Genomic DNA, 12,460 nt, shown 5'->3' with positions numbered 1-12,460 from the left:
CATATAACAACCGAGAAACTTACACAAACATACAAGTTTAGGTGGCACTTGGGGCTGGAAACACACATTGCTTTAAATCCAACTTGAAATGGTACCTGGGGAAGCTGAATTCCCAAGTTTAGGTATTCAATAACATCTGGCTTCATTAGAAACTTGGCTAGACTAAGCCATGGACTCAGTAAATGGTTTTCAAATGAGAACTCTGGGGATAGATGCGGCTAGTAGCGTCCAAGGGAGAAGCGCTGAGGATGGATGCGGCAGGGGTGAACACGATCTCTGGGTCGCTGTCCTGGAAGAAGCCGAGGAGGGGCGGTTTCCAGTGGTGTGCATAGAACTGGCGGAGGAACCGGGGTCTGTGACGAGGCATCGGTAGCACTTGCAGAACGCGGAGGCGTGCAGGAGGGAGGATGGCTGTGGCGGGAGACAGGTTCTGCCGGCGATTTGCCGCAGCGGCAGGCCATTCCAGCGCACTCCTCGCTCACCAAGCCTACGCATGTTACTTAATGAATGACTGTATGTAGCCTCGCCCCGCCGAGCTCCGTCTCAGCTCAGCCGCGTTTGCATTGCATGCAAGGATAGATTCCACGGTTTTGCATCTGCAGTTTGTTATCTTAAGTGCTTTGCATCCCGAGTCAAAGCATGGTCTCTTTGGACCCGAGACAGACGTTGCCCAGCATGTAAGTTGTTCTCCTTGCCCACAAGAGATGCTGGAGCTTTACCACGCGATCATTCCTTTTCCTGTGATCAGCAGATGATACATCAACACCTTTCTCCTGAAACCACCTGGCGACTCACAGAAACTACTAACAATCATGTTTGGAGCAAATGCTTCCCAGTCATCTGCCAAACAGAAACAGAACGCACCGGTGCGTTTCCTCCTATCTATCGGTTCTGCACAGGCAAATGCGGGGTTCGAAAACTGGAAAAGGAGCACAGAACCACCATACGCCCGGCAGAACATTATTCTAGGGTAACATTATTCTGGGGTACCACCTAGCACCTTCTCCAGCAACTACTCGTCGCCGGCTATTCGCGGGCCTTGTCCTTGTCGGCCAGGAGGATGTCCTTCCAGGCCTCGTAGAACATCCAGGTGATGCCAGAATTTGGCATAACCTTCAGGCAGCTTGCGCCCCACCCGCGGTACATCCCTCGGAGGCCCTCCTCCTGGATCACCTCCGACAGGGCGGCCATCATGTTGGGCGGGCACTTCCCCTGCAGCGCTCCCACCATCAGGCGCTTCCTCGCCACCTCCAGCGGGAAGCTGATTGTGCTTGCGGTCAGACCTGCAGAACCCACAAGGACAATACAACAAAACAATGATGCCCGTTTCTTTTACTCTCAATTTCCAAGTAATTATTGTCTTCGTAGCAATCGGAACTCATCTCTTGTATAAATGATTTTAGGATATGCTTAGTTGGTGTGATTGGATGAATCTAGTTGCAGGCAGTGTTGAATCCTTTTACCTGTCAGAGCTCCTATGATCAGTAGCTCGGGACGGCTCAATGATTTCTTCTTGTGTAGGCGGCAGTACGAGGTCTTAATCGTATCGTACATAAAGTAGTAGCATGTGCTATAAGGAAGCATCCCGACTAGAGTCGGGCAGAGGCCAGAGTAGAGGCCACCAATACCTTCAGTTCGATATATCTTGCTGAAGGCAATGCTAATGCTAGGGTAAGCCACTCGATCGACTGTCAAGCGATCCTGCCATAGAATAATAAAAATATGACACACGAGTAGTACGATGTATAACAACTCTGTATATGGTTGGAGAAGTGGTTTTGACTTTTGGCTGTCAACATGGTGGAATCAGTTTGGCAGTTACCTTGATAACTTCAAGAGGATGGCACACCAATGTGCCAGCTATCCCAGCAGCTGCACCGGCGATGGCAACTGGAGATAGCAAGTGGAGTGGCAGCTCGATTTTCATATTACCGAGCTGTATCTTTGGGCATCCATCCTCTTTCCATTTCCCTTGTGCTGACTTCATGCCCCTTTTGACATACTCAAATGTCCCGAGCTCAATTGCTTGAGTTGGAATAATGCGGATCATGTTGATTGTATTACCCACCCAAAGCCCTGGCCACCCATTTTGTTCCATGATCTCCACAAAACTACCACCAATATGTCTGGATCCCACACCTACGACCATTCTTGTCCTGAAAATAAATATATACCATGATATTATGCGACCATTCCTTCATTGGTCCATATAACTCCATTAAGATACATGAGGAAATTATCCTTTGATGAGTGAAGGGTTACATGTTTCAACACTAACAGCTCAGTTGATTTTTTTAAAGTCTCTTAGAAAGGCAGGCATAAGATTCCACCAAGAATGTCACTTCTCTAGAATTTAGAGAATAACAACAAAGTAACATGTGTATATTCAGGCAAATAGAAGTTCTACAATTTTTAAATTAAGTGGATAAATTTTGGTTGAAAGTTAATAGAGTGAGAAATTGCATAGAGAAACATAAGTTATTTTGAAGTGCTTTAAAGTCCAACGGCCAACTCAGAAGGCCCTTTAGTTTCGTAGCACACCAGTAAGATGGTGTCCTGGAGCTTACCTTGTTTGTGAAGGTTATTCATGTTATCTTGTGAGTTTTGAGATTTAGTAGCACATCGGTAAGATGGTGTCCAGGATCTTACCTTGTTTGTAAAGGTTATTACATGTTATCTTTTGAGTTTTAAGATTTAGTACTCAGTTTCCACTCAAATTTCTGAAACTGGTTACTGGATCAACTATACGTTCATGACACCCAAATGCTCTAACAAATAACTCGATAACAAATATTAAACGCGATATTCTGTAAAAGATATATCTGGCTAAGGCTATTTAGCTGGAGCACTGACTCTCCCAGATAAATAAGAAACCAACTTACGCTGTCAAGGTTCGACATATTATGTGTAAAACCACACTGGACATCATATGTAACTACATTAAACCACACGAGTAAAGTTGGTTACCTGATCGTCTCCAGGGGAGCAAGAACAGCTTTAGACATAGCACCAGCTAACGCCCCACTCGCAAATTCTCTAATCTCTCTACTGTTAAAAAATGCCTGTAGTGGATTGGGAAAAAAACCGCGTCAAGACAATCACTCAGAAATCCATGACAACGTTCACAAAAAGCACAAGGAACTTATGATAAAATAAATGAAAACGCAGTTTTCCTGGAGGAAAGGCTCCCCCTTCAAGTGCACTGACATAGTTAATCTAAAAAAAAGTGCACTAACATATTATGGCTGCAGTTGCAATAAAGATGATGTAGTAAGATTCTCTATTCTACATTATACAGCTGAAGTTTCTCTTATTTTCAGGAAGTGTAGACAATAACATTATCTAAGGTATCAAAGTTAATAACAGTATCATGTAATGACGGTGTATGTATACAATGAATAAAGGCAGACTCCATGCTACAACTCTTTGGATCTTGCTACAGCTAAGCAAGATGCACATACGGATATTTACTTTATGGAAGGAGGCTATCAACTATCAGCAACCAAAGGTTGACGGCTGGGGTTCACTTTTAACCTTTTAGATCACAGATGAAACAATTGAATTTGGTTGGAGCAGTTTGAACAAGTAAATGCAAAGATTACACACTAAGCAAGATGCACATATGAATATTTACTTTATGGAAGAGGATATCAATTATCAGCAACCAAAGGTTGATGGCTTGGGTTCACTTTTAACCTTGTATATCACACATGAAACAATTGAATTTGGTAGCAGTAGTTCGAACAAGTAAATGCAAAGATTACATGCAAACACCTCCAGATATGCAAATTACAAGCATCAAAGGGCACATAGTTCTATATATTTGCCTTCGTTCAAGATAAATTATAGAAAATATCCCTAACACAACCACGTTTATTTTCCTAAGTTACATAAGCATATGAAAGCAGTTGACTTATTCCAATAATGAAATAAAACAGAATTTTAAATGATGGTGCATGAGGTTTATATTCTCTTCCGCCTTTTGGAGCTGGTTCATTCTATCCTCTTGAAGGTTCTCATTCACCGGCCTAACATGGATGCAAAAGGTGGATAAGAAGGGGCGGATGCACTCAGCTGTTAAGTTATGATTATTATTTCCCACCTTTAGCATATATAACTGAGTACCAAAGGTCACGCAACAATATGTTTAGGTGCTCCATAGGCATATGACAACAGCCTAACAGGATTCATGTGCATTGATTATTTTAATCAATATGATCCTAATATGTTATGTATCTTTCGGCACTGGGTATGCCCTTTTTGTCGCTGAGACAGGTCTACATGGACGGGTTCAAATGGAGTATAGTTTAATGAAATATATTGCAGTATAGTTTAGTGAAACATATCAAATATACAACTACACACATACCACAGACATTATTAGTTGCTCAAAAGAGCAACAAAGCATACCCATTTTTTCAATGATAGACAGCGTAATATCCACCCTTTAGCTAGTAACCAGCACTTTACCACGCTAAAACCATATCCCGTAGTCCATACGAAATGAAAGAAAAGACACACAAACGACACACCCTAGTACACTCTATATGAAAGCACATATTCTTTTGATAAGAGCTGACTTATTAAAAGAAAAAAATTCGCCGCTCCAAACTTCATGCTAGAAAGAATTACTGATACCAATTTTGTGTCTTAGAAAAAAAAACAGTGATATTCTTTCTACCGGAACAATGCACGGTACAATACGGGCAAAAGTCCTGGCACATAGTTTACAAGATTTTTTTTCCGAGAATGATAGTTTACAAGATTCATGTGCATTGATTGTGTTAACCAATAGTAAAGCCTCGTTCGTATCCTACGTATCGACATGAAGGCGACAAAAAAAGTGCGGGAAAATTAAGCTAACAGATTCTCCTCATGCACGATACGACAAGAGATGAATGCTAACAAATATTGGGATTAAACATATTTCTTAATAGATTATAAGAAACGAAAAATTGCAAAGAATTGGCAATTATAGCGAACAGTGAAGCAATGTAGGAAGGTTAGCTACTTGCGACAGGTTAGGGCCAAATATGCGAAAAATGCCCTCGCAAACTAAATAGAGTTCATGCGCTCTGCAGCAAACAGACATTTCAGACGATATTAGGAACCATTGCTTGGACAATCCTGAACCGAAGAGAACTCATGGAATGGGAGGGGCGTCCTTACCCTGACGGCCTCCCCGACGTCCGGCAGCCCGGCGGCAACGACCTCCACGACCTTGGCGCCGTCGTCCTTGGGCAGCGCCATGACGAGGAGGTCCTTGTAGCCGCCGCCTCCGTTGCCGGTCCCGACACCGGCGCCGGCGAAGCCGACGCTGGCGAGCGACCTGCCGCCGCTAGGCGCGTCCTGGAGGCCCATGGCGGCAGCGCGTACAGTCCGCGCGACCACTTGTCTCGGCTCTCGCTGTTCCCGGAGGGGGGGACGGCCGCAAGAAACGTCGCTAGGCGAGGAAGAGGCTGGCGCTCGCGGGCTCCATGGCTGATACGAGAGCGCCTAGGCGAGGAAGAGGCGCCGCGAAGTCGTCGATGTTAATTTGGAAGAGGAACGCGGGTAGTTCGGTGACCAGGCGCACCGTGACGAGCGAGGGAGGGACGGCGGCGGAGGCGGGGTGGTCGGCGGCGCGCAAGATCCGCTCGGTGTTGCCTTGTTTTGTACCGGCTCTGGGAAAGTGTACTGGGTGGGCTTTGTGGGCTGGAAACGATGGGTCCAATACTAACATTTTTGACAGGCCAGTGTCGAGACGAGACGAAACAGATGCCCATCAATGGTACGAGCCCGTGAATCCCTAGTTCTGCTAAAAAAAAAATAGTCCTACTCTAGTACAGGGCGATTTGACAAAAATTACCTATTTGTGAAAGAAAAGTACAGAATAATCATATGGTCAAACTATTTCATCGGACTAACCTTTTTGTGTGTCGCCTATATCATCGGCGCTACACCTCACTGTGTGGCGCCCATGCGAACGACGCCACACATCCATGCCGACGTGACGTGGTCGACGCTGTGCGCCGTTGACCAGCCGACGTGGCAGGGATGTGTGGCGCCGTTCGCATGGACACCACACTTGGAAGGGTGCCACACATCCACTTATGTGTGACGCCGCGAGCAGCCCCAGCCCGACCCATTCCATCATCTCTATTTCTTCTTCGGCTCAAGAACAGCATGCCCCGGCCTCGGCGGTTCCTCTCTCTCCCCCACCAAATTCCTACCTAAATCTCTTCTATTTCTCCAGATCTGTCCATACATTTTGGTTACAACCCATCCCTTGAGGTATTCTCCTCCGATCCCCTTGTTTTTATCCACTAATTTCATAGATTTTGTTATATTTGGACATGAACCCTAGATGTGAAATCCTAGATGTTGTTGTTTATTTTTTGTGGATTTGGAATTGCTTTAGACATGGAACAGTAGATATGAAACCCTACATGTGATTGTTTATTTTTTCAATCACTTGTTCTCATGAACCCTAGATTTGGATATGAATTCTCATGTATGTGTGATGGCTTATTTTGGATATGAATTCTCATGTATGTGTGATGTATATGTGATAGAAATGCTAGATATATTCTCATGTATGTGTTGAAGTCCATACTGTAATGTATGTATGTGTGTGTTGACACCCTCAATTTCTTGGAACCCTAGATATATTCTCATGTATGTGTGGCTCATATTTGTTAGTGGAACCAAAATTTCGAACATGTATGGTCACAAATATTGTTGTTCTTATTGTGTGTATTTATGAAAAAAAAATGTAGGATGGTGTGGCTCCTAGATCATGAGTATGACAAGGAACACCTAGCATATCATATCGCTGAAAGGGGGAAGGTACTAGTATTTATTTTTGTTAACACATCTTGTTTTATTCCATTGGATATGGCATAATATTCTGTGTCTGGATATGCTTGTAGGTTCTTGAGCCCTTGAAGATTCGTTACCACGGTAGCATGAAGGACATGTCGTATGATGAGCGGTACACGGAGTTCATCCAGCCTACCGGTCTTCTCCCGTTCATCGCGCTTGTAAGCCGGGGGGGCCGCCGAACATGAACGGCGCGGCACTCACCGCCCTTGTCGACCGGTGGAGGCCGGAGACGCACACCTTCCACTTTAGGGCTGGCGAGATGACCCCTACTCTTCAGGATGTTTCCATGATCATTGGTCTTCCTATTCAGGGCGAGACACTGTGTATGAACACAGCTTCTGATGGGTAGGGCCACCAGATTGAGGGGCTTATTGGCATGGCTCCTCCGGAGCCAGAAAATAAAAAGGATAGAGCTCCCATCGGCGCACCTTTCCTTTGGATCGGGACTAACTTCGGACAATGCCTGGAAGGGGCCGACCGTGACACTATCAAGACATACACTCGAGTGTACTTGTGGTATGTCATTTTTGATGGGTTCGTTGCATGGAAAACAAAAAATTTCTACCGCGAATAAGAACAAAACCAAGATCCAATCTAGGAAGAGGCAAGATCTAATCTATCAAGATCGAAACAACGAGATGTATGTGAGACTAACCCTCGAAGATTCCAAAACCTACGAGATTAGATCTCGTTGTTGATGTAGTCGATCATCCAGTGCTGCAATCCGGCAGCACTTCCGTACTCGGTCGTGCGTACGGTGTCGATGAAGCCCGTCCTCTCCCCGGTCCAGTGGGCAGCGGAGGTGTGGTACATCCCCTCGGAATCCCAGCAGCACGACGGTGTGGTGGTGGTGGTGGAGGAGAAAAGCTGCAGGGCTTCGCCTAAGCCGGAGCAGACTATCGGTGGGAGAGAGAGGCGGCCAGAGGTCAAGGGGTGAAGGGAGGGCTGCGCCCCCTGCCCCCTCCCCTCTTTATATAGGAGGGGTGCGGCCAGGGCTGCCTTGGCCCCACCTCCAAGTCCTTGGCCGGCGGCCCAAAGGGGGAAAGGGGGGAAACTTACCCCCCAAGTTAATCCCCCCTAGGGTTTTGGGGAAACCCTAAGGGGTTGGCCGACTGGGCCTTGGGGGGCATGTGCCCCTAGCCCATTAGGCTAGGGAGCATCCCCTTGGCCCATGCTAGGCCTCCTAGGATCGTGGGCCCACTGGTGGGACCCCCGGAACCTTCTAGAACCTTTCCCGGTCATCCACCGGAAAAATCCCGAACTTTTCCGAAACCTAGAAATCAACTTCCCTTATATGAATCTTATTCTCCGGACCTCCTCGTGATGTCCTGGATCCCATCCGAGACTCCGAACAAACTTCGGTCTCCATCTCATATTCCGAATCTACTTATGCGACATCGAACCTTAAGCGCGTCACCCTACGGTTCGTGAACTATGCGGACATGGTCGAGACTCCTCTCCGACCAATAACCAATAGCGGGATCTGGAGATCCATAATGGCTCCCACACATTCAACGATAACTTAGTGATCGATTGAACCATTTACATACGATAACTATTCTCTTTGTCACGCGATACTTTACTTGTCCGAGGTTCGATCATCGGTATCTCCATACCTAGTTCAACCTCGTTACCGACAAGTACTCTTTACTCGTTACAGTGGTATGTCATCTCTTGTGATCTAGTCACATGCTTGCAAGCTAATCAGAAGACATTCCACCGAGAGGGCCCAGAATATATCTATCCGTCATCGGGATGGACAAATCCCACTGTTGATCCATATGCCTCAACTCACACTTTCCGAATACTTCATCGCATCTTTATAACCACCCATTTACGCAATGGCGTTTGATGTAATCAAAGTACCCTTTCAGTGTAAGTGATTTACATGATCTCATGGTCGAAGGACTAGGTAACTATGTATCGAAAGCTTATAGCAAGTTGAACTTAATGACTTGATGTCAAGCTACGCTTATTTGGGTGTATGACCATTATATCATTCACCCAATGACATAACCTTGTTATTAACAACATCCAATGTTCATGATCATGAAACCATGATCATCTATTAATCAACCAGCTAGTTATACAGAGGCTTAGGGACTCCTTGTTGTTTACATAACACACATGTATCAATGTTTCGGTTAATACAATTATAGCATGGGATGTAAGCATTTATCATGAACACTAAGATATAACAATAACTAATTTATTATTGCCTCTTTGGCATATCTCCAACAGTCTCCCACTTGCACTAGAGTCAGTAATCTAGTTTATATTTGTAAAGATATAACACCTTGGCCTTCTGGTGCTTATCATGTTTTGCTCACGGGAGAGATTTTTAGTCAACGGATCTGACACGCTCATAAACGTATGTATTTTGCAATTCATCGGCGTCTCAACACATCACTCATTTTCCAAATGAGTCGGCGTTAATTATATATGCTTAGTCCTCTGGCGGAACCTTAATTCCGCAGTCTGAAATAAGTCACTAATATTATCACACACAATATAGCTTCAAAGTTCTGACACTATCGGAACTACACCAAGTTCTCAAAGAACTCCTCGACTTAACATCCTTAGTCATTGTCAAAACAATGACATACTCTGCCTTTGTTTGTAGAATCTGTCACAATATTTAGAACTCATCTAAATCTAGCATAGACTTCTTCTAGCTCATTGTGCTACCTTTTAAACAACACTTAGCCTAATTGAGATTGAATTTTTATTATTATATGAGACCAAACTAATATCGGTGCAACACCTTACAGCGATTTGTTTTTCATTACCCCATACAAAACTATATATATATCCTTGGTTCTACTAAAGCACTTAGGGATATTCTTACTGTTATCCAATGATCATTGTATGAATCATTCTGGTATATGCTCGTAACATTTTAGAGCACATGACATCTGATTTTGTACATATTATTCGTGATCTAAAATCACTCATGTGTTTTTACTCATCGAGTGTCAAATACACTCAAGTCTTGTTAAACCTTCACATGGAAAAGAACACCTTCTTAATATTTTATATTGAACTACTTCAATATTCATTCTATGTACTTTGACTTAAACTTATTATGTGTTTCAATCTATCTTCATAGATCTTGACACTAAATATGTTTCAGTCCATATTTTTTCATTGAAGTTAATTCTCAATGAAACCTTTTAATCACATCAAGTATATAATTACATCATTTATAATCATTGATATGTCAGCCACATATAATATTATAACTATGTCTCAGCGCTCCCACTTAATTTCTTGCAGATACAAGCATATTCATTGTTTTTGATGAAATCAAAACTCTTTGATTATTTCATCCGGTGAAGATTCCAACTCCGTGATACTTACTTCATCCAGTGAAGTTTGTATACCCATCTAGTATTCCACGGACTACCAAAACTCTTTGGTTTGTATCTAGTATACATCCTTCATACACACTTCTGCTAAGGAATGTATTTCTGCCATCCTACTATCATATCTCATAAAAGAAATATGTAGCGATTACTAGAATAATCCACATAGACTATAATCATTGCTACGGAAGATCTAATCTTATCGTAGTCAACTCTTTGAACTTTGTCGTAAACAACTTTTCGACAAGTCGAGCTTCTTCAAGGATATTCCATCCAAGTCCATCAATTTTATAGATCCATTTACTTTCAAAAAGTATTCACCTATCTTGGATTTCATGGCGCATAGCCATTTTAACGGAGTCAGGGCCCATCATAACTTCTTTGTATGTAGTTGGTTTATCATTGTTCAAAATCAATCATTTGTCCACAAATCTGCTCAAAGCTGCAACTCGTCCAGTTAGCTGTTGTATTTACTTGAGCTTGGTTGGTTTCCTCATCGTTACGATGGCTTGAATTTTCTCCGGGTTGGCCTCGATCCCTCTTGCTGACACCAAGTACCCGAGGAGTTCTCCCGCAGGAACACCAAAGGAATGTTTTGTCGGGTTTAGCTTGAGACAAAAAAATTCGAGGTTGTCAAAGGTCTCCTTGAGATTATCGATCAAGGATGATCCTTGATTTGTTGTTATAACAACATCATCGATGTGTACTTGGACATTTTTGCCAATCTGCGTGGCGAGACACTTCTGCATCATTCGCTGATAGGTGGCTCCCGCGTTTTTCAACCCAAGGGCATTTTTCTGTAGCAGAACACGCCATAAGGGATTATGAAAGCTGTTTTGACTTCATCTTCTTCTTTTAAGCGGATCTGGTTATAACACGGGAGGGGGAAGTGATCCTTTGGACAATGTTTTCTGAGACACGTGAAGTCGACGCACATGCGAAGGACATCAGTGTTTTTCTTCGGGACCAACACTGGGTTAGCGACCCATGTGGCCTCGGTGTGCAGCTCTTGATGAAGTTTGCCTCTCAGAGTCGATTAATCTCAGATAGCATGGCTTTGCGGTTTGGGTCGGAGAAACGCCGCAAAGGTTGTTAAATTGGTCTGGCTCGTGGATCCAGATTGAGGGGGTGCTCGGCAAGTTCCCTGGGTACTCCTGGCATGTCAGCTGGACACCATGCGAAGATTTCCCAGCGCTCACGGAGAAACTCGGCGAGCGCGCTTTCCTATGCGCTATCCATGTTTGTTGCGATAGTTGTCGTGTTCTTGGGGTCTCTCGGGTGAATCTGTACTTCCTTAGAGTTTTTGGAGCTGTCGAAAGTTTGCTCCTTAAGTGGCCTTCCTCCGTCAGGTAACACATCATAATCAGTCAGCAACTTGACGCGTTATACTCCGCTTGCATCCCGAAGGTTTCCGACAATTTGTAAAAATCCTTGTCCCACTTATCTGCCAAGGCGAAGCTTCCCTTTACTGTGATTGGGCCATTGGGGCCAGGAACTCTCCATAACAAGTATGTGTAGTGTGGCACCGCCATGAACCTATCATACGCGGGTCGTCTAGTATGGTGTGATACTGTGATGGGAAATCTATAACTTCGAACTCCAGCTTCTCTCTTCTGTAATTCTCTCGAGTTCCGAACTGAACGTCGAGTGAGATCTTTCCCAGTGGATAGTTCGGCTTCTCAGGTGTGATGCCATGGAAACGCGTGTCCGTTGGAGTCAGGTTTGCTAGAGATATATTCATCTTCCTCAATGTATCTGCGTACATGAGGTTCAAGCTGCTCCCTCCATCTATGAATACGTGTGAAACTTTGAATCCCGCGATCACAGCTGGTAAGATCATAGCTGATTGTCCTGGCCGTGGAACTTGAGGTGGATGGTCCGCTTGAGTGACCCCGATGTCCTGTGCCGACCAATTCAAGTACTCGATCGTTGGTGGAGGCATCTTCTCTGCCATGTATACATGTCGCGAGATTACCTTTTGCGCCCTATTCGAGGGTCTACCTTTCTGAATCATCGACACTGCTCCCGTTATGTCGATGTAAGGGCCATTGTTGACTGGAACTGCCGCCAATTGCAACAGATGTTGGTTTTTGCTAGTTATTGCGGGTGGAGGTGGCAAGTGTACTTCGCTCCTTGGCCCCTGTACATGCCCCCTGCTTGCTGCTTATGCATTGGCGTGCCCTGCATACTATGCAAGGCTTGGAAAGTTTGGCAGACTTTCTGAAGATGGC

At 44.4% G+C, this 12,460-nt stretch overlaps 1 protein-coding gene across 1 annotated transcript; it reads right to left on the bottom strand.

Moving 5' to 3' along the window:
• Nucleotides 1-817: 817 nt before the first annotated feature.
• On the bottom strand, nucleotides 818-5,361 carry LOC124667655 (probable mitochondrial adenine nucleotide transporter BTL1). The gene is made up of 5 exons (XM_047204917.1): nucleotides 5,170-5,361; nucleotides 2,968-3,062; nucleotides 1,823-2,156; nucleotides 1,464-1,701; nucleotides 818-1,283 (listed from the first exon to the last, which is right to left on the bottom strand). Exons 1-5 carry the CDS (start codon nucleotides 5,359-5,361, stop codon nucleotides 1,027-1,029), a joined length of 1,116 nt encoding a protein of 371 aa, XP_047060873.1. The 3' UTR covers nucleotides 818-1,026.
• Between the last annotated feature and the right edge of the window lie 7,099 nt (nucleotides 5,362-12,460).

Source organism: Lolium rigidum, chromosome 6 (genome assembly GCF_022539505.1).
Source record: "Lolium rigidum isolate FL_2022 chromosome 6, APGP_CSIRO_Lrig_0.1, whole genome shotgun sequence".
Taxonomy (NCBI): Eukaryota; Viridiplantae; Streptophyta; class Magnoliopsida; order Poales; family Poaceae; genus Lolium; species Lolium rigidum.
This window is presented reverse-complemented; position numbering and strand designations above follow the sequence as displayed.